Source organism: Physella acuta, unplaced genomic scaffold, assembly GCF_028476545.2.
Source record: "Physella acuta isolate Inbredline_101_S28 unplaced genomic scaffold, ASM2847654v3 ptg000622l, whole genome shotgun sequence".
Lineage (NCBI taxonomy): Eukaryota > Metazoa > Mollusca > Gastropoda > Physidae > Physella > Physella acuta.
Genome location: NW_026732141.1, coordinates 801,304 through 824,586, shown reverse-complemented (window position 1 = coordinate 824,586; position 23,283 = coordinate 801,304). Strand labels below are relative to the sequence as shown.

The 23,283-nt window shown below is 38.7% G+C and overlaps 1 protein-coding gene across 4 annotated transcripts; it reads right to left on the bottom strand.

The window, feature by feature from the left end:
- Positions 1-3,734: 3,734 nt before the first annotated feature.
- On the bottom strand, positions 3,735-21,750 carry LOC131948051 (uncharacterized). Of its 4 annotated transcripts, none has more exons than XM_059309519.1 (2): positions 21,345-21,750; positions 3,735-13,215 (listed from the first exon to the last, which is right to left on the bottom strand). In XM_059309519.1, exon 2 carries the CDS (start codon positions 13,139-13,141, stop codon positions 4,811-4,813), a length of 8,331 nt encoding a protein of 2,776 aa, XP_059165502.1. In that variant the 5' UTR covers positions 13,142-13,215; positions 21,345-21,750; the 3' UTR covers positions 3,735-4,810. The 4 variants fall into 4 exon arrangements, with proteins under 4 accessions (XP_059165502.1, XP_059165499.1, XP_059165501.1 ...); XM_059309516.1 differs by lacking the exon at positions 21,345-21,750 and adding an exon at positions 16,264-16,415; XM_059309518.1 differs by lacking the exon at positions 21,345-21,750 and adding an exon at positions 16,156-16,209.
- Positions 21,751-23,283: the final 1,533 nt, after the last annotated feature.

The window sequence follows — 23,283 nt, the reverse complement described above, 5'->3', positions numbered from 1 at the left end:
CTATGTTTTTCCTACCCAGGGAGGTGTAAAACGTCGAGATTTGTGAAAATCTAAAAAAAAAAATGTGCACGATTACATTTATACTTTCTCTATACTTCGTATACGAGAAAGTAAAAAAGTCACAAGTGAAAACTTTACAAAATAAACCGGGAGTGATCTCCCCTAATCTTTCTCGAATATTCTTATATAAAACAACAGGGAATGGGAACTAGGGATATAGACATGATTTTTAATCCATTTTAAATACTTAAACTTTTTAAAATAGAATAAAATCTCGTAGAAAAAAGAATTGCACACAAAGTGAACGCCAAATAAAATGTGCATAATAGTGCGCAATATTATTAGTACTTTATAAATTTACATTAGTTTTTTCAGAAATCGGAAATAGCGTAAATTACTACTTCCGGTCAACGGAAATTACACAAAACTCGACAGAAGGCAGACAATTAGATCTTTAACTTGTGTGAAATTTCATTTCAAGTTATAGGCTTTTGAAAAATTCAAAGTAGAAAAAGTATCACTTCCGGTTATCGGAAATCGCTTAAAAGTTAATACGGATCTACGATTTTGATAAAATACTTATATATGAAATTTCATCAACCTAGCTGTAACGGTACTCAAGTTATCGTGTTTACACACAGACAGACATACAGACATACGGACAGAATTGCAAGTCCAGTTTTTACGACTCGATGACGCATAAAACGCCAAAACGTTTATATATTTGTACTTATAATTTTTGCCTGATCAAATTAAGTCCTCTATACTCCGGATGTGATGAAGGACTGAGGAGTAAAACGGTGAAAACTGACAAAATTTCATATTATTTTTGTGCACGATTACAATACTTTCTCTATACTTCGTATATACGAGAAAGTAAAAAAAACACAAATAATTGTGCAAAGACGTGTAGATTTACTTACAGGGAAGGATTTATCTCGAGAGGGGCGCGCGTCTAAAGCTATTAAAGTGGTTATATATATATATATATATATATATATATATATATATATATATATATATATATATATATATATATATATATATAATTGTGTGACCAAGTGGATGTGATGCTGATGGATATTCTTATTGTTTCTCGTTTCCATCATGCCGAAAACGCCAACTGTGACAGACGCGTGACTTTTTTTTTTTGGTAGTCTACGTTCAAGCCCTTCTCGCAGCACCCAAATGTGACAGACGTGTGTAAATACGTGTCGTGTATGTGTTGAGCCGCTAAACTATGGGCACCTCATTTGGCACTGCCGTCCAACGCATATAAAAAGAATCACACTCTGACAAAAAGATCAACCGACCTCCAATGCAACACGCCCACGCACTGTCTCACATCTCATGTTCTACTGACACCGGTCTCTGTCCCACTCACATCTCATGTTCTACTGACACTGGTCTCTGTCCCACTCACATCTCATGTTCTACTGACACAGGTCTCTGTCCCACTCACATCTCATGTTCTACTGACACCGGTCTCTGTACCACTCATATCTCATGTTCTACTGACACAGGTCTCTGTCCCACTCACATCTCATGTTCTACTGACACCGGTCTCTGTCCCACTCACATCTCATGTTCTACTGACACCGGTCTCTGTCCCACTCTCATCTCATGTTCTACTGACACCGGTCTCTGTCCCACTCACATCTCATGTTCTACTGACACCGGTCTCTGTCCCACTCACATCTCATGTTCTACTGACACAGGTCTCTGTCCCACTCACATCTCATGTTCTACTGACACCGGTCTCTGTCCCACTCACATCTCATGTTCTACTGACACTGGTCTCTGTCCCACTCACATCTCATGTTCTACTGACACAGGTCTCTGTCCCACTCACATCTCATGTTCTACTGACACCGGTCTCTGTACCACTCATATCTCATGTTCTACTGACACAGGTCTCTGTCCCACTCACATCTCATGTTCTACTGACACAGGTCTCTGTCCCACTCACATCTCATGTTCTACTGACACCGGTCTCTGTCCCACTCACATCTCATGTTCTACTGACACCGGTCTCTGTCCCACTCATATCTCATGTTCTACTGACACAGGTCTCTGTCCCACTCACATCTCATGTTCTACTGACACCGGTCTCTGTCCCACTCTCATCTCATGTTCTAATGACATCGGTCTCTGTCCCACTCATCTCATGTTCTACTGACACCAGTCTCTGTCCCACTCACATCTCATGTTCTACTGACACCAGTCTCTGTCCCACTCACATCTCATGTTCTACTGACACCGGTCTCTGTCCCACTCACATCTCATGTTCTACTGACACCGGTCTCTGTCCCACTCACATCTCATGTTCTACTGACACCGGTCTCTGTCCCACTCACATCTCATGTTCTACTGACACCGGTCTCTGTCCCACTCTCATCTCATGTTCTACTGACACCGGTCTCTGTCCCACTCACATCTCATGTTCTACTGACACCGGTCTCTGTCCCACTCACATCTCATGTTCTACTGACACAGGTCTCTGTCCCACTCACATCTCATGTTCTACTGACACAGGTCTCTGTCCCACTCACATCTCATGTTCTACTGACACCGGTCTCTGTCCCACTCACATCTCATGTTCTACTGACATCGGTCTCTGTCCCACTCACATCTCATGTTCTACTGACATCGGTCTCTGTCCCACTCACATCTCATGTTCTACTGACACCGGTCTCTGTCCCACTCACATCTCATGTTCTACTGACACCGGTCTCTGTCCCACTCACATCTCATGTTCTACTGACCTGGTCTCTGTCCCACTCACATCTCATGTTCTACTGACACCGGTCTCTGTCCAATCGTTCTCTGCGGCGGGGCGTTCAACGGTGCTCTTCGTGAGCTAGCCCGGTCGCAATCCTCAAATCAAACACCCCTTGGTAGCAGCCTTGGCCACCATAGCCTAGGCCGTGTTGATCTTCTATCCGCACACGTCATCTCAAATCATCCCAACACGATCTCTGCACCTTTCGCTAGCCTTCTGCTTCATGTATCACTTCTTACATACACACCCAGACATTGTGCGTCTCTTTCGTACAAACTTCTGCCACTTCCCCTTTAGTCAAGCTCTATCAAGGTCTAACTATTCTATTTTGGTACCGCCAATTACGTAATGTTTAGTACGAGCCGACCCACAAAGCTACCTAGTTGTTTTATTTTCTGCTTATCAGCAATTCATAATTTGCGAATTCGTCCCCCCCCCCCCCCGAACGAAATAAAAATTATATAGAAAAAATATACTTTTAATTTTTAACCCCCCCCCCCCCCCCCCAGGAGAAAAAAGTCTGGAAGAAACACTGCGTCCATGGCCCCAGTTTACAGACGACAATGAAAAGATCAAGCAGAAATTGTAAAACCCCCTTCGTTTCAAATAGTTTAAATACTAAATTATCTGCCCCTAATAGCCGTCACTAATTCAATCCGGCTCTACCATTGTAAATATTTAGCGTGAACTACAGCTCACCAGACCATGTAGGGGTGGTAGGGAGCGCGCTTACAGCTTGTTTTCTATCGTCTCCAAGAAGATATATTCTCAAAAGAACTTAGAATGAATTTTAAAAAGTAACTGGTTGTATGACATTTAAAATCTTAAATGGAGGTTCAAAAAATGGGGAAACCCCCATGCTACACTGCTGTTTACTTTTGCACATATGAAACTTACAGCCCATTCAGTTTTCCATTTACAGAGTTATGATTGGAAAACAATTTAAATGTATTTTATTTTATTTATTAACCATGAAAGTAGAAAAACAGCGAGGACGAAAAAAAAAATCAAACATTGAATACATAAATAGAAGAATTATTACTTATGTTCGTATCAATTTGAAATATGTACATAAAAAAAAAACAATTGCAATGCAATGAACAAGACACCACTATAAAACAGCAGAGGTTTAGGTGCCTAGGTATGGTGACATTTGTTATTGCTATTTTCATTTATTATAAGATGACATTTCAAAAAGTGAAATTAATAAAACCTTGACAATTGAAGATTGTTACTATTACGATTATCAAACTCACTTCATAGATAAATTTCACACATTTAACAGGCAAAAAATAAAATCTCATGAACAAACAAAAAAAAAACAACAGTTTTTAATGGCCTTGACTATTTGCTGGGAATGCTCAACCAGTTTGGCCAAGTGAGCATGACCCTAGTGCAGGGGTCGGCAACCTTTTGAAGCGGAAGAGCCAAAAGTTACAATTTTCAAAATTTCCCTGATTTTAAAGAGCCACTAACATTTTTTTATTTCAAATATTTTTTTTTTTATTAAGATTATTAGTATTTGTTCAAGGAGCTGGAGAGCCGCATCTTGATATCAAAAGAGCTGCATGCGGCTCGCGAGCCGCAGGTTGCCGACCCTTGCCCTAGTGCTAAAATGATTATTAAGTACATATTTTTTAAGATGATGATAAGTTTCTGATGACTGATAAAAGACTAATGTAATTTCCCAGACATAAATAATCCATACACAAGTTTTATTTAAACAAAGAGATAACCATAACAATAGTTTTGAGGGTTCAAATAAATCATAACATTATCTTTATACTTGTAGTATATGAGGGTTTAAAACAAAGCACACAACTATCTTTATACTTGTAGTTTTACGAGGGTTTAAAGAAACACTATGACTATGATGACCTCATAAGTTTTATGAGGGTATAAACAAAGCCTTTTACCATCATGAAATAACTGAGCTGTAAGATAATATTCCCTAAAATCTAATTAAAAAAAAATTGGTACAACAGTGCAATGTAGCACATTTATTAATTACACATCAAAGTCCCCATGTTAAATATGAATAGAATTAAATACATTTCGTTCTTGATTACAGATGACCACAGATGGATGTGAATTTTTGTTCAGCGTTTTTTCCCCCCCAGTTGACAGGTCACCTTGTAATGGTTTTGTTGGAATGGACTCTTGCAATGGTTTTGTTGGAATGGCCTCTACATGTCTTGTTGTATTGGTGGCACCACTTTCTGTGAAGACCTGAAAGACATTGCGAGTCTGCGGGTCACAAGTGCCTGAGAAAAGGAAATTGTCAGGTGATGAATCTGGTAGGGAGGTATCCGCAGGTTGTTTCCTAAAGACAAAGTCTGGAAGTCCTAGATCATTCTTTAGTGCTGGGGTATCTGCATTTTGTTTCTCAATGACCAGCTCAGGAGGGTCATCAAGGAAATTGTCAGGTGATGAATCTGGTAGGGAGGTATCCGCAGGTTGTTTCTTAAAGACAAAGTCTGGAAGTTCTAGATCATTCTTTGGTACTGGGGTATCTTCATTTTGTTTCTCAATGACCAGCTCAGGGAGGTCATCAAACTGATAATCTATGTGTCCATTGGACAGGAGCTTTTGTTTCTTGCTGGGCAGGGGATCCTCTGAGCACATCTCTCTTTTCTTGCTTGGAGCTTTCTCCTGTGCTACAGTAACTATCTCTTCCTGTGGATCAGGGCAAGCTGGATTACACACTGGAGGGGCTACATACTCTGGTGTATCAGGGCTTTCTGTAAGGAATGAAGGGGCAATGTTATCTTTTGAACATGGGCTCTCTGAATCCCAGAATGAATGGGCAACAGTTTCCTGTGAATCAGGGCTTTCTGTAATTACTGAAGGGGCAATTGTTTCCTGTGAATCAGGGCTTTCTGTATTCATTGAAGAGGCAATGTTATCTTCTGTACTGGAGCTCTCAGAATCCCAGAGTGAAGGTGCAACAGTTTCCAGTGAATTTTCGTCCAATGCTTCAGCTATATCCCCCTGTGCACTTATTTCATTTGTGAGGTCATAGTTGAGCTCAGGATGACATGTGTTCATTAGAGCTGGTGTTGTGTCAGCTGGTCCCAGCTTGCCATGCTGCTCTGATGGAAGGATTTCTGCACTAGCAGCTGGAACACTATCACAATCAGATGCCTGACCTTGCTCAGATGTCTCAGCACTTGGTGGATCATGTCTTGTATCCTCAGGTTGGTCTAGAGCATGAAGCTTGACGCTGCACCTCTTGATGTGGGTGTGAATGTGGGTGGTATACTCGGACAGCTGAGTGTACCCCACCCCACACAACCCACACACTTTCAGGCTACTCTGGGGCACCAACCCAACGCCAAGATTAGAAATCTCAAGACCACCGTTATCTATGGCGATAATTGGCACTGTAAACTGACTGATGTAACTGTTCCAATCATATTTATGGAAATGAATGACATGGGTTCTCAAGTTTTGTAAATTTTTTCTATCACAAAGTTTACACTGGAAATTACTTTTACATTGAATTGTGTGCTCATTAAGCAAATACTTGTAGGGAAACCTGACATGGCAAAAAGAACAGGTATAATTTGTGTCTGCAGTCCAGTTGTGTAGACCTGAAAGATGGTCATAGTATTCTACAGCACTGACAGCCTTCAGACAGACACTACATTTGACAGAGTTCCCCTTGGCTAATGATGAAGATTCTCCTTCCAAATCCTTCTTAACTTGACTGATGGAATTGGTTTTTATTTGTTCAACTGACTTGATTGTATCAAGCTTACCATGTGACAGGTTGTCCCTGAGAGGCTCTGGACCAGGTGCTTGCTTCTGGTCTATGTCTACTGTGTGCAGTTTTAAAGCTGCTGCCCCTTGAGAAGACTGATCACCTTGCTGGCAAGGATGTGGATTGCTTAAATCATGGTCATCACAGTTTTTTGACTCCTTTTTTACAATGCTGGATGCTATACTGTCAACATTAGACCCATTAACCTGATCCATTCCAACAGTAGACCCTCCAGTCTGATCAGAATTTTTTTCATTTTCAGCTATATTCAACTCTTTGTGTACTCTACTGATGTGTCTTCTGAGGGTTCTCTTTGTAGAAAATATTCCATCACAGTAGTTACATGACAACTCAATTAGATGACAAGTTTCCACATGTGCCTTCAGTAGTTCTGAACTTGAAAAGTGCTTTTTACAAATGCGACAAAACACGTTGGCACCTACATTAGCATCTGCAATGTCGTTCATGTCATGTCGCTGAAGATGACGTTTCAAACCTTTAGCGGAGTTAAAGCTATGCTGGCAGATGGGACAGATGACCTCTGAGCTGATGGGGCGGCTCTTCAATTCAGCTAAAACTCTTTTCACATGCATGTTGTAATGAGCCCTTTTCCCTGTGGTAAGGATGGTGATACCACAGAGTGTGCAGGAGAATTTGCTGGGTTGTTTTGCAGCTTTCTTTAACTGAGCTTTCAGACTGCCACTCAACCTGTTGAACACACTTAAAAGCTTGCTGGTGCCTTCATTGTGCTTCTCATACATGTGTGTGATCAGATCATCATATTTACTAGACTCAAACTTGATGTCACAAATATTGCACCAATAAGCACCAGCTTTACAAACCACATTTTGGTACACACTGCGGGATATGGGTTTGGTGCAGTGACCTAGCAGCACATGCTGTTTCACAAAATTCACAGTTTTTAAATATTTCAAGCAGATGTGGCAGTAAAGGTGCTCATCAAAGGCGATGTCGCCTTCAATATCTGTCAACTCATTTTTAAACATCGACATATGTTTCTTTATATGCTGTTTTAAGAAACCTTCCTTCTCGAAACTTCTCTTACACACTATGCAGGGAAACGCAGGCAGAGACCCTGCAGGTTTTGCAACATCAGCACATGTTTCCGCTTTAACTCCTAACTTCTCAAGTTTTCTGTGATCGATCACAGACTGCTCTAATGTTTGAAAACATGTTGAATCCAAGAGGTGTGCAAACATATTTGCAAAGTGTCCGCCACAAAATACACACAACTTAGAATTCTGTCCACTATCTCTGTTAGCATACGTATACAATTTGTTATCAAAGGTGTTCTTCATTTGATCTTTGCAGGCCTTGGACTCGATCATATGCTTCCTCTTCTCTTGGTCAGAGGGAAAATAATGCTGGCAGTATAAACAGCCATATAAGCTACTTGTAAGCTTTAGAGACTTGCCTTGACTGCATCCTGCACCGTCATCCAGATGTTTTCTTTTCTGGGTGGGAGAGAGGGAGGGCTTGGCACAAACAGTGGAGTTCTCAGTGGCACTTGCTGGCATTTCTACAGCACTTTGCTGCTCCACCTCACTAGTGGACTCATCTTCCCCTCTATGTGACTGTTCCACCACACTACCAGACTGTTCCACTACACTACCTGACCGCTTCACCACACTACCAGACCGCTCCACCACATTACCTGATTGCTCCACAGCACTACTTGACTGCTCCACCACATTGGCTGACTGCTCCAGTGCCTTGACTGTGATAGATTTTCTTTTGACTCCAGCTCTTGGCTGCTCATGTTGTTTAACATGGTGGTTAAGAGCATCCTGTGTAGCAAACTTTTTCAGGCAGATGCTACAAGAATAGAAGGAAGTCCTAGAGTGTTTTCTAACATGAACTTTGAACTGATGAAACATGTTGAAGCTCTCCTGGCAAACCAAACAACTGTAGCTGTTCTCAGCAGGCCTAGACAAGTCTCTAGCTGCCCCATCTGGACTGCTCAGGTCCTGCTTGATGATAGCTGGCTTCACATCTGTCAGGGCTGAATCCTTGTGGGTAGCTTCAGCACTCAAGCGAGCTTCTTTGTCCATTCTTCTATGAAATCCATCGTGGGAAACTAGACGATTAAAATGAAAAAAGGTAACAGAACACCGACTACACTGGTATGGCTTTTCTTCAGTATGTTGGTAGCTATGTTCTAACAACTCCTTGTGGTTAGGGAACTCAGCCTTACATAGCAAACATGTGTAGGTATCTGCTACAACAGAAACAGCCTGCAGTTCTGGGAGTGTTGAAGCTACAGTGTTAGAATCACTGCTGGCACTTTTCAATGATCCTTGTGCTGTTGGTTCCAGCTTTGCCTTGCTCAGAGCTTGTCTACAGAATGCAAACTTTGCTAAATGCATGCGCAGGTGGGATTTAAGCTTAAACCCCTGTCCACAGCTGGAGCAGCAGACGTCAAACGGCACACACTTGTGGGTATAGAAATCTTTCAGACTTTTGAACCCTCTTTTGCATTCAAAACAAAATGCTAAATGTTTTGGACATTCTGTTCTGTGTTCATCATAATATTTATAACATGCTCTACTGCTTAACAAATGATACCTAAAGTTTAAAATAAGAAATGATTTTCCACAACTTTTACACACATTCCTATTAGCAGAATTTTCGTTTGCAGGATTTGAAGTACTTGGACTACTTTCTTGTTTCTTGTCAAGCACATTCAAGTCAGAAGAAATGGTGTTATGCTGAATTGCTGGTGGGTCACAGGATACTGTATCAGGCTGGCTAACCCGTGAGTTACTAGATGTGCTACGCTGATCAGCAAGTGGGTTAATAGATGCAGTATGCTCAGTGGCAGGTAGGTCAGAAGATATACTGTCACACTGGACAGCTGGGGGGTCCTTAGAGCTACTGCTTACAGTTGTATCAGGCAGCACTTGTTCAGTGCTTGAAGAAGGGATGGCCGGAGTGCCAGCCTTGGCTTTATATTCTTTCAAAACCAGGTCAACTAGACGTAGGCGACAGGTCATATCTCTAAAACCATGCTTCCTCAAATCTTTGGCTGTTGGGTAAACCTTACCACACATACCACAATTAAAGAAGTCAACGGAATGATTCATGTAAGCCTTGGTAACATTTAGAAAACAAAAGCGCCGCTTGAGAAGGTGGGCTTGCAGAGCTGTATCATCTGTAAACTTGCGGGTACAACATTTGCAGCGCATTTTCTTGGCTTGTTTCTTCTCAGCAATATGCGGATTATGTGTTTTGACATGCTTTTTGAAACTGGACTTGTGAGAGAATAAGTTCTTGCAAATTTTACATTTATACTCCACAGTGCCAGCCTCACTACTGGAGCTGTAGCTGGACACGTCTTCCTCTGAAGAGAACTCCAGATCAGATTCTACCAGTGGTGGAGCTGGGACTGCACCTTGCTCGGCACAAAGTGAACTACTGGACAAGTTAGGAAGACAGTTTTTTGGGGAAGGTGAGACCAACACTTCTGATTCAACACATTCTTTCTGTTTACATGCTTCAGAAATATCCTGGTGTTTAGAAAACTCAAAGCTATCTTTGAAAGTCTTTTTACAAACCTTGCACATGACAGACACATGCTGCAAAACTATCTTTAGGTTTTTCATCTTACAAGGTTCTGCCTGCTGGGTATGAATGGCTTGTTGACTTGTCTGGTTAGAAGTGTGTATGCCCAGGTTTACAGGGGACACACACTTCTTGTCACTGACGAGGCCAGTTGCACTTGTGATTGTGTTTTTAGACTTGTTTGTTTTTTCAACTGGGATTTCAGATCTAGGTTTATGTAATTTAGCAGATCTCCTAAATGCAATTTTTATGGCGGGAGGTTTTTTTTGTGGAGGGTGAGCAGTGAGGCCTGAGCTGACAGGGAGTGTCTGTTGATTGGAAGATCTCTGTTCTGTAGCTGGCTGAGGTTTTTTTTGTGGAGGGTGGGCAGTGGGGCCTGAGCTGACAGGGAGTGTCTGTTGATTGGAAGATCTCTGTTCTGTAGCTGGCTGAGGTTTTTTTTGTGGAGGGTGGGCAGTGGGGCCTGAGCTGACAGGGAGTGTCTGTTGATTGGAAGATCTCTGTTCTGTAGCTGACTGAGGTTTTTCAACTGGTGAATTTTTCTTCAAACTGGGGCTTTCAATTTTTTCATTCATTTTTATCTTAAGTACCAGTTCCTGCACCATGCACTCATCAAAATTCAACAAATGTCTTTCTTTTTCAGCTGCTGAGCTCAAGTGCAGGCTACAACAAGCGCAGAAGGAGCTAAGAACATGTGCACACTTTTTTTCTCGTACTAGATGTTCATTTCTTTCAGCAGTGGTGCCAAAGGGGTAGTGGCAGGATGGGCAGTTGATCTTGATATCCTCTTGTAGAACATCTGGCGGGGTCTTAACACAGCTGTCAGCTTGACCAGTGCCAGGAAGACTTTTCTCTTGTATTGTCTTACTAGTACTAGGGCCCTCTGTTTGACCAGGGTCTGTGAGACTTTTGTAGTGTGTCTTGCTGCCCTCAGTTTGACCAGAGCCAGTAAGACTTTTGTAGTGTGTCTTGCTGCCCTCAGTTTGAACAGAGCCAGTAAGACTTTTGTAGTGTGTCTTGCTGCCCTCAGTTTGAACAGAGCCAGTAAGACTTTTGTAGTGTGTCATGCTGCCCTCAGTTTGAACAGAGCCAGTAAGACTTTTGTAGTGTGTCGTGCTGCCCTCAGTTTGACCAGAGCCAGTAAGACTTTTGTAGTGTGTCTTACTGCCCTCAGTTTGAACAGAGCCAGTAAGACTTTTGTAGTGTGTCTTACTGCCCTCAGTTTGAACAGAGCCAGTAAGACTTTTGTAGTGTGTCGTGCTGCCCTCAGTTTGACCAGAGCCAGTAAGACTTTTGTAGTGTGTCGTGCTGCCCTCAGTTTGACCAGAGCCAGTAAGACTTTTGTAGTGTGTCATGCTGCTACCAGGGCCCTCTATTTGATGAGATGAGTTGTAGCTGTTTTCAGGCTCATTCTCCTTGTGGCATTCAACTGGATGGACATTTGTTTTGGGAAGAGTAGTTGTCAGGTTTTCAGGACGGGAGTGAGCAGTTATCAGATTGTCTCCCACAATGATGGCATGACTTGCATTTTCTACACCACTTGTTGTCATTACAGGAGGCAAAGATGTGTTTTTAAGGCCATTGGAAGTGCTTTTGAAATCATTTGATTTTCTTAATCGAGTCATAAGGATTGGAAATCGACTAAATTTGTGACTACAGACAGTATGCTCCACATGTAATAGCTCAGGCCTAATGACAGCATCTTCTTTAGATTTGCAACTACTGGCAGTAAGCTCAGAAAGTGAGACCTCAGGCTTAATGACAGCATCTTGTTTTGGTTTGTGACATGTGACTGTATGCTCCACAAGTGCTAACCTATTTTCAAACGCCATAGAGCATATTTTACAGGGTAACAATCTGGTTCCTGATTTCTCCATGGCATTTTCCTGGGGTAAATTCGAAAGCTTTTGTCTTATAGCAGCATATGTTTGGCTTGCTGGAAGCTTTAAAGGGTGTTGAGAGTCTGAATATAAAGCATTCATGACAACAGTGTCAGAAAAATGTACAGGTAAACTCTGCAATGACAAAAAGCCTCCAACTGCCACGTCACTCGCTGCGTCTGCCACAGTACTGTTAACATGTAATGCAATTGGGATGACTGGATTGACATTGTCTGCATCATTTACAAGGGTGGTGGATGAGGAGATCACACAGTGTGATGCTTTACCATGGGGAAAAGTTTTCTCTGCCAAAGTGACTGGAGGGATGCTGTTACTCACAAGATTGGTACGATTTTCTGTACTCATACTATCTACAACATTATCTATACATGTATTGTACTTTACTAAATCTTGTTTCAGTGCTTGGGATTTTGATGGCTCAGAAATATTTTCTTTGATCACATCTGTTTCTATTTCAGGTGTTGGCAATTGGGCTGGATAAGTATATGAAATATTTTCATTAATTACGTCTACTTCCATATCAAGTTCTGGTGACCCTGATCTGTCAATGTATATGTCAGTAGATGTAACAACTGGTGCCGTATTGCCACATTTTTCTCTACTGCTTTTAGAAGCATGGCAAGCGCTAGCTTCTGTTTCACCTTCATCGCTGTCCTCAGCGAGGCAGATGACCTCAGTGTTTTGGAACTTTTTGGCAAAAGGAAATTTGCGCTGACTAAGATCAATTTTGACCAGTTTGCAATCATCTAGATCTTCTTCATCAACATCAATAACTTCAGGCACTGAAATTTTGGGCACACTGGAACAAGTTACTGGCACGGCTGTGGAGGCATTTGGGACAGCTGTACTGGTTGTCTGACTGAAAACAGGATCTTCTGCTGCATGAACCTCATATGGATCATCAGAATTTCTTCTCCCAGCCCCCCTGTGCTCAGACTGAAGTGGAACATTTGTTGGTATAAGGTGTGCACTTTTTTCTTTGGTGTTTTTTTGTATCTTGGATACTGGTGGACTTTGAGGATCATCATTGATAGTAATGCTATCGGCAAGACTAAAGACTTTAGTAATTTCTAGCAGAGCATTACTTGATGAGGTAGGATCTTTGCTATTCATCTTCTTAGTAGATCCACAGAATGCATTTGCTTGTTTGTCACTTTCTCAAGGATTTTACTTTAAAATTAGGCAGTCTGTTTTGGAAACAAAGGATAATAACATAAATGTACAGAAAATATTGCACATAACTAAATCTCAAAAATGGCTAAGATTACAAAGTATAGTTTGATAATTCTATGATACTTTTTTTTATAAAACACTAAATAAAATTTTAAAATTTCAAAACTGATTAGCTAAAATTCAGTATTAAGTACTGATTAGACATTTTTCCACAAAGGCCATTTTTGTAAGATTTTATTATGGTCACAATGCCAATTTGTGGATTTGAAGCATTTCCACACATTCCATTATATAAATTTTGACCCACACATGGACTTGTATCAAATTTTCCGTATAAATTGATTTCCATTGACAAAATTTTTTTTTATTATATTTTAATGTAATCAGATACTTTCTTCTTCTTCGTTCTTAATTATTAGTGTTGAAGGGGATCGAGATTTATCTGCCAGTGGGTTTGAACTCGAGACTTTGTTCGAATTTATCAACCATGAGCTTTTTAGCCGACTCGATCACGCCTCCAACACAATTAAGCGTTACGTGTCAATTGGTTATGCGCCATTGAGGCCATTGACTCCGATTTCAGCCTGCTTTTCTTTTTGGATTTGCTTTGTCAAACCAAGAACAAACTACAAGGCAGCAGTTGTTTAATTTTGGAGTTGTCTCTCCTAGAAGAGTGGCTGTCCCCAGCTAACGAGCCTCATCTGCCCGAGGGTTCGAACTCGAGACTTTTCGGTTTAGCAACCATGAGCTTTACCGACTCGACCACGCCGACCCCCTAATCAGATACTATTTGAGACATTAAAAATTAATTAAAAAATAACTATTCAATAATAAGGGAGATAACAGTAGTAATGACTATAATCTTTGTTTATTAGGCCTAATATTACTGGAATGTTTTAAAAAATTGAAAGTTATGAAAGTTTAACTCAGGGTTATAGTTAGGCTCGATGAAAACAAATAGAAATGTAGGTCTACTTAAGATCTTAAATTTAGTCTTAAACTTAAAAATTTCAAGGTCTCTAGATTTGCAACTTTTTAAACGTTGGTTTAACTTGGCTGGTTCTAAAAATATTAAATTTCTGAATTATTTTCAGGCTCAAGTGTTTTTTTTTCTTTTTAAAATGAAGGACTCTTTGATGACTTAATCTAAAAAAGCACGATTTTAATCCAACAATATGATGGAAGGATTCTCGTCAACGTCTTAGTGTCCATTCTTGAGCTGTAATCTAGTTAAGTGTAGATATCTATCTATTCTAGATCTATCTAATCTTATATTAGCTGAGGCCACCGAGAATAAATTTTAATAAGATTAGGCCTTTACAAAATGTAAACTTTAATGACAGAACCAGATCTAGGTAATGCGGTTTAAAACAGCATTGTTATTTTAAAAATTTAGGGCCTATCTGCAAAGTTTTGTAGACAAATAGGCCTAACTTTCAGTATCACTTCTATCACAGAGCTCCTGTATACTGTACAGAGAACGTACAGCCAATAAATGTTTGTTTTACAAAAGTGAAACATTGGATTAACTTAACTTAGGCTTCATGAAAATAATATTATATAGATCTAGATTCTAGTTCAAGGCCTAGATTTAAAATTTTATTCATGACAACAATATGATGATGGGTGGAAGGATTCTCATCAACTTTTGTTAGTCTACAATTTACTAGGCCTATGGCCTATATTATAATTAAGTATAATTTATTGACTTAGATCTACTAGAATCTAGATCTAGATCTACATCTAGATCTAGTACTAATCTATCTATTTTGGCCTAGACATCTAGAATCTACTAAATCTAGTAGATCTACTAGATTGTAACTAGATCTAGATCTAAATCTAGATTCTACTGACTTAGACTAATTTAGAAAGAATCTAGATCTAAGAGAGGCCTATAAATTAAATATCTAGATTTCTAGATCTAGATCTAGTTAGATATCTATATTCTAGATCAAGTAGATCTAGTTTAAAGTTTAAATGGACACCAGCGAGAAAAGTCTCAAAGGTATTTGAGAGGTCCATAAATTAATTTTATAATTTATGAATCTTGCACAGCGTAGATCTAGTTACAATTAATATGGTTATAAAATCCTGCCTGTCTGGTTTTTTTCTGACTTTACTAAAGATTGGATGTATTTGATGTTTTTAATATTTTCGGTAATTTTAAAAAAAAGCAAAAACAATTTGGTTTTCACGTGTAATGGCGACATAAACAATGGCATCCTGCTATTGGATAGGCCGTCATAAATTTTATTGTACACATTGTAAGCTAAAAATAGAAAACTAGGCCATGGGGTTTTAAATTTGCATTGTTATTTAAAAACTTGATCTGCAAAGTTTTGTAAACAAATAGACATCTAGATCTAGTTATCGATCACTAAGTAACTGTACAGCCAATCAATATTTGTCTTACGAAAGTGAAACATCCGGTTATAACTTAGGCTTGATGAAAATAAATAATAAATAGAAATGTAGCCTTAAACTTAAACTCAACAAATTATTTTCAAGTTCTCTGGATTTGCAACTTTTATAGGCCTAGTAAATTTAATTAATTTATAGATCTAGATCTACTCTGATCTATATCTAGCATTTATTCTAAAAATATAAAATTTCTAAATTAATTTTAGGCTTAAGTTTTTTTTTTTTACGGTCTAAATCTAAAAAGCACGTTTTTATTCCATGTCAACAACATTATGGAATAAATATGGAAGGAATCTCGTCAACTCGCTGGTGTCCATTAGATTCTACTGCATGGATTTTCTACACTCAGAATCTAGAAAATCTAGACCTCTCTAGATCTTCTAGATTCTAGATCTAGATTAGACTCTACCCCATACGTACCCAGATCTATTCTAGAATCTAGATCTCTAGAAATAATTTTGAACTAGATCTAGATTCTAGATCTATTTTCTATCTCTCTATTGAAACTCTATTCGACTAGATTTATCCCTTACCGAATTAGCTTTCCAGACCTTGGAATTCTAGAGAGCAATAAAATGATCTATTAGACTAGGCCTGGTCTAAATACCTGCCCGAAAAAAAAAATCAGCCCCGAAGCTTACCGTGAACAATGTTTCCGTTTGTCAAGATCGAGGTTAGGCCTAGTCTGGGGTACTACCTAGTCTGTCCTAGGTCTTAGTCCACTCTTTACGCACGAAGTGGTAGAATGAGCGGTAAAATTCACAATATAGTATAGGCTCGGCCTAGCGTCCTTTTTATTATTCCGGAATTGTACAGCAGTAAAAAATAGTAAACCATGGCGTAGTTGGTCGAGCCGTTCCGGAAACCACCGGAAATAGTGTAAATCAAAAGAAATGGGAGAACAGAAAAAAAGTCAGTGTTTGCTAGGAAAAAAAGACAAAAAAAAGTCACAATGGAAAAATTTTTCGAAAATTTTATTGGAAAAAAAGTCACAGAAATAAAGTCACAGAAAAAAAGTCACAAAAATATTTTTAGAAATATTTTGATTTATCTGTTAAGAATTGTAAAATTTTGTATGTGTATTGTTGTGGGTTGTATTTTTTTTAAATATTTATATACATTAAAAGCATTATGGTTTAAAACAATTGTAAGTAAAAAATACTCTAAGATAATTTACACAACAATCTCAACTTTTGTTACGTATTTAGTTAAATACTAGACTACCCGTTATCTAGTTAGATAACTGTGGGTTTCGGGGGTCATCCATACATGACATCACGTCTGTCACTAATCATCACAAAATAACCAGACCCGAGACCCCCACATTAAAAAAGGCGTCACACATCAGACGTTTTTGTCTTTTAAAAACACTGACTTCGTCTGAGCATGGGGCTGCAACATAATATTTTCATATGCTCAGGTCACAAAAACAGGTCAACTCTACTTCACCTGCCCAGTGTCCTCCCAACTCAGACATGTTTTTGTGTGTGAAAATTTAGATTTTGGCTGAGCGTGGGTCTGACCACACTATCTCTTCATATGCTGTCGTCACAGGTGAACTTTACACCTAACCAACACTTTTTTGTCTCAGACAACGTGTTTTATCTTTAAAAAAAAAAAAAAAAAGATTCCGGCCGAGCATGGTTCTGACCACACTATCCACGTTATATACTGAGGACAAAGAAACAGGTGAACTTCAACTGCCCTGTGTCTCGCTAAGTTCCTATAGGCAAAGGCAACATTATCATTCACAACTAAAATAAAAAAAAAGAATTAAAACAAAAACAATGACATGTCTAGAACCCATGCTTTCGCATGGTAACCTAATGTGCTAACCACTAAGATATTACGTTTCAACACCATTATCAATGTTTTAACACTTCTTTTTATTTTAATATACAATAAATTTCTCTAGATCTACAGATCAGCTATATATATATATATATGTAACTAGGGTAGGCCTAGCTACTAGTTACAAATCTGATAACGAACGATAAGCCGAGACGCAGTATTACAGTCTGATGCAACTGATAGCAGGTGGCTTATTAGATCGGAATGATAACAATCTCAAAGCCAACGCGTGCTATTTTGGGAAACGGTACGAGGGGATTCAGACGGCCTGTCAACTTTGATTGATAGGATGCAGATGTTTATTAAACGGACTGTACGTTAGAACTGCGCAACTAGTAGTCGGAGACATCGAGTACAAGTATCGATTGCCTACGCCACTGTTCTGGAATTAGATGATCATTGAAGCTAAACAAAGATTTATATAAAATAATTAGGGGGTCATCCATAAATGACGTCACACTCGTATGGGGGAGGGGGGTCCGCAATGTTGTGACGATGTGTGATAAGGGGGACGGGGGGGGGGGGGGGTTCATATGTTGCGACGTCACATTTTTGCATTATAAAAAAGCAATGTTCGAAAACGAATTTTAGACGTTATTTCGCGTTTTAGGTAACTGTTTTAATAAATTGTAATATTTTAGACAAGATTTTAGAAAAATATCGATGCTTTAAAAAAATTCAACTGCAATTTTGAGGGGGGGGGGGGGTTGTAGGTTGAGATGTGACGTCATTTTAGGGGGAGGGGTCTGGCTTTTTGTGACGACGTGTGACGGAGGGGAGGGGGATGTAAAATCGTCAAAAATACGTGACGTCATTTAAGGATGACCCCTAAGGCCTGAAATAGATTCTAGATGTAGAATTTACATTAAGTCTAGATCTAGAATTTACGTTAAGTCTAGATGACCTAGATTTAGATCTAAACTTTTTCTTCCTTCGACAGTTGATCGTAGAGAAATGTATTGTATAATAAAATAAAAAGAAGTGTTAAAACATTGATAATAGTGTTGAAACATAATAAAAATAGCAAACGGACGTATTGTTAAAGTTATAGCCAACAGAAAATTAGTTTAAGAACGCGTTAGACATCTAAATCGGCAACTAAATCTTGGTTTGAAGCCGTCATTTATTGCACTAAAAAGTAAACAAATCATGTGACGTCACTATTCCCACAAAGTAAAGTCAATGTTAAAACTTTTAAAATTAATGTGATTAATCTACCTATGAATAAATCAATAAATTAATTAACGTCTTTAAATAAATTTGTGATTAACAGTCTGTCTGAAAAAAAAATTGTTCTCTACCTATATACTATTTTACAGCTCTACACAGTGCAGATTCTCTCCAGTAGCCAATCAGACAAAAAAATAATAATAAATATTCAAACATGTAAACAAACGTGAGTTTTAGTAGTATAGAAACGAGGGAGAAAAATTAATTATAAAAGAAATTTAGGCACATCATTGTGTTTTGCGTATGTTATGCCGTAATCTATTCTCCCAGCCTCTCCTCTGTATGCATTGTCCGAACATATTGTGTGTTGTTCACGTTTTGTGTCAATGACAGCCTTTGAACCTTGTCGGCTTTCTGTTTTGATCCTACGCTTTGTTATGTAATGAGCGTGAAAAATGTTGGCAGTTAAGGTGGTTGAACTAAGCATAACTATTGATGCGATGAGTTGAGGGCAGTAAGTCAGATGTTGGTATTTAAAAAAAACGGTGAAAAACGTGGACTTTGGAGCATTTTATTAAATGCTATTAATATTATGTTTAACATAATTACAATCTACATACTTCATATTAAATATTTTTAGATGAATTATAAAAATTACTATGCGTATACAACCTACACACATTACATTACATTTTAGTTAATTAATCCTTAGTTAATTTGCACTCTCTTAATATTTAATACATAAAAGTATTAACAAATTCCATGCAAATATATATTTGTGACTTTTTTTCCCGCGACTTTTTTTCCTGTGACTTTTTTTCCTGTGACTTTTTTCCTAAATCAAGAAATGACGTCATCGATACTCTAATTCATGTGTCTAATCTTAAAAGTGGTTTGCTTGCAGAGTTTCTTTCATGCAGCTCTTCGGGTAGGGGCGAAGCCCATTTACCCCCCACCCCCGGGTAGAACTTCTAACTCCCCCCCCCCCCCCCCCCAAAAAAAAAAAACGAAATATAATTTATGTAGAAATTATACTTTTACCAGTGTCGGGCTCCCCCGCAACGGATAATTTTATTTGCCCCTGTAAAAATTCAAGTGCCCAACCCCCGAAAAAATATCCGAATGAACACTGTCTGTGCGAGTGAGGTTTATCGGCCAAAAGTAGGAAACGATGTAACGAGTCTAAATTGTAGAAGTAGGCTCTACCTTTAGTCTGTATGATCTACAAATACGACCAGTGTTTCTTTCAAACTTTTTTCCTCTCGGAGGGGGGGGGGGGGGAGTTACTTGAAATTTTTAGGGGTGCGGGTGGACTAAATTTTCTGGCAAGGGGCGGACACTGGTGAAAGTATATTTTCTATATAAATTCTATTTTGTTGAATGGGACGGTAGATGTGCTTTGGGGTGTGTGTGTGTGTGGGGGGGGGGGGGCAAGTAGAGTCGGCTAAAAGAAACTCTAAATGCGACTTTAGTCACGATTGAGATTAGGTGCAAGGGTTAGCGGTAGGGTCTACGACTATAAATAATATCAATTTGCAGTAACAATCTTAAATCCGATTTAAGTACCGATTCTGGTTAAAAATCCGTTTTCAATGTCATTTTTCGTTTCCGGTTAATTTAATTAAGCTGGTGATTTTGGTTTTGGTTTTAGTTTAGAGAAAAGAGATAGCACTATCACTAGCGCCCGTTGTATCCTTCCTCAACGGGCAATTTATCTCGTACATAATGTTTACAAATTTGTATCGATTGATTTTAGTTGCATTTTAAATACTGTTTAGCTATTTATTTTGTATTTCTAATTATTTTAAAAGTATGTGTCAAAATATTGCTGCTACTAAACATTGTTCGGTAATCTATCGTTTTGGGTACGTAAAATCGCCCGCGACTAGTAATGTGAAAAACAGGTGACTCCTTACATTTTAATAATTATTTCACATTTTGAGGAGGATTTGTTTTAAAAATACAAAAATGTTTCCTTGTTTCATTTATGTACCTGTTTTTAAACAATTGAATTAAAACTTTTCAGTAATAAATGAAGACTAGCGATGTTTCCAACAGATGCAACCATGCTCATTTACTATAGCAGCCATCTTTGTAAAAGTTTTATTTTTATAGACTAAAACGCAAGATTCAGGCGGAAGTCACTCTATTTTACAAATGGCTGCTGTTTATATAGCAAATCTTGCTTGCAGACACTGCTGTTTAAAGTTAATTTCTGGCCTATATTGATATATTTAGCCATTGATTTAGGTTTATTATCCATTTATCTATAATATTTGACATAAACATATCACAATATACTTCTATTACAGCCTTGACAATGAGGTAACGTTTTCGTACATTAATAGCCGCGGGCGATTTTACGTACTCAAAACGATAGATTACCCATTGTTCTAGTTCTTACTACTTTTAACAAGTAAATTTAATCGTCTCATTAATTATTTTACTAGATGTAGATCTAGATCTAGTTGTCGGAAATATTCTGCAAGTTTTTTTTTTTTGTTTCTTTAAAAAAAAATAATTATTACACTCGACTTTATTAATAATATTTAAATTTTCTAATTGTTGCTAATTTTCTGTCAATTCAACCTTAAATTAAGTTAAATTATTAATTTAATGCACTTGACTTTATTTTTATTTCAACGGTAAAATAAACGATGGTTTACAGTAACGAATGTTACCGAAACTCAACAAACATTACCCGATAATTTCCGACGCTATATCGTGAGATTACCGAATGCGCAGGACATCAGGCCCAGTATTTAGCCTATGCCGAGTAAATTCTGCTAGAGAGAGTGGTTCACCTAGGTGGTTACGGGTGGTTCGTCAACACACCGGTCTATTTTTAGCTTTTTGGGTCAAGGTTACAGTGGCAAACAAAGCCGAAGAATAAATACTGCAGAGTGGCTTTCATTTTGTTAGGTCTACATACCGAAAGAACTACAATATTGTCATTTAGTAAATCAGATACAGATCTAGATCTAGATTCTGGTGTCAATTGTCACTTAAAACATACTTTAAACTTCTGAATCACAAGTAGTATATTGGCCCACTTTGTGTATCATGGTGGTGGCGGCCTGGGACAAAGACATCTAGTAAAATATTGAGGCGGGAGCAGGCTTCCGCGAAGCGCCATCTGTTGCTAAAAACCTCATAACAAGTCTATCGATTTTTTTTTTCGCTTGTTTTTAATTTTTAAAATTTGTTTCTTGTTTTTAATTATTTTTATTACAAGCTTTTATTTAACTCACTTCCTATGTCTGTCTGTCTGTCTGTCTAGATCGAAACGCCCGTGGGAAATTGCAGGTACTTCTAACTGACAGGTACGGTTCGTAGTTGGTACGTGGGTCAAGACATGAAGACAATGCATCGTGACATTCAATTTGACTTAATTGGTCGCTTATTAAATTTTTATGAATTAATAAAAATTTTGACCGAATAAGTAGGCAGTTCTATTCACACGCGTCATCACGGCCGTGTTGAGCGTGGAGCGAGGGGGGGGGGGGTGCTCTACGTCAAAAGCGCGTCATCACGTTCAATAGGCGCGCGTTGGTTTTTAGTCGGGTCAGCAGTCTAGTTCTTTACCACTAGACTACGCCATTTCATAATACTTTACTGAAACTTTAGCTAAAACTTGACAATGGTTTTTAGGCATGTAACTATTGTAAATAAAACACGTAAAGTACTGAAAAAAAAATTCATTAAAAAAACGTTTTAATAACACGCTTTTATGTAATAATGCACTAAAAAGTTGAAAATAAATTATACACTACTATAAAGAAAAGCGTGGGTCTCTTCTCAAATGTTAGTAAAGGTATCCAATAGGTACTTAAGAGTAGTATATTAGGTCCCTTTTGGGTCGCAGGCGCAGGCGGAGGAGCCGGAGGGACAATGAGATATAGTAAAATACTCGGGATGGGGAGGGACAATGACATATAGTAAAATACTCCAGGAGCAGGCGCCGGCGCAGTCCGGAGGGACAATGACATATAGTAAAATACTCCGGAGGGGGATATGGATGGGGATGGGGAGGTGGCGCAGGGGGATGGGGATGGGGAGTAGGTCAGGTGAGGGAGTGACCTTGTGACGTAATCACCATCGGTGACCTAGTTACGTAATTTGTTTTTAATGCGTTTTAAATGAGTTTTTTAATTTTGTTTTTAGTTGTCGTCACAGAAAACAAAAAGGGAGGCGTCTTAATGTTGTTAACCATTGTCTTCCTAAATTATTTTTTAACTTGTTAAAGAAATTGAATGTTTAGTAAAGCATTCTGACGAGCGTTTTTTTCACAAGGGACGTTACTCGGGGGTGTTAACAAGACTGTGCTAATTTTAGAACAGTTGTCTTTCCTCTCGTTTGTCTATTAGGGAAGATACGTGAGCACGACACGCGACACGTCTTTTTAAATGTAAACAAGCTTGCACGGGGTGCACTTAAAATAAACCCAGCTGCGAAAATGACAACGGAATGGTGACACTTTTTGGAAAACACTCTTTCATGTAAATAAAATAAGGGTCGCTTTTGTTGTCACCATGATAATGTATACCGATGAGTTATCTCCGCCTTTACCGACCTAGTATGAATTTCCACTCCAAATTACCAATCGTTATTTCTTTATGGTTGTGAAAGCAGGTTGTATT

Coding starts and splice junctions, on each gene's coding strand:
- LOC131948051 (XM_059309519.1), bottom strand. CDS start 13,141: ATGAATAGCAAAGATCCTACCTCATCAAGTAATGCTCTGCTAGAAATT.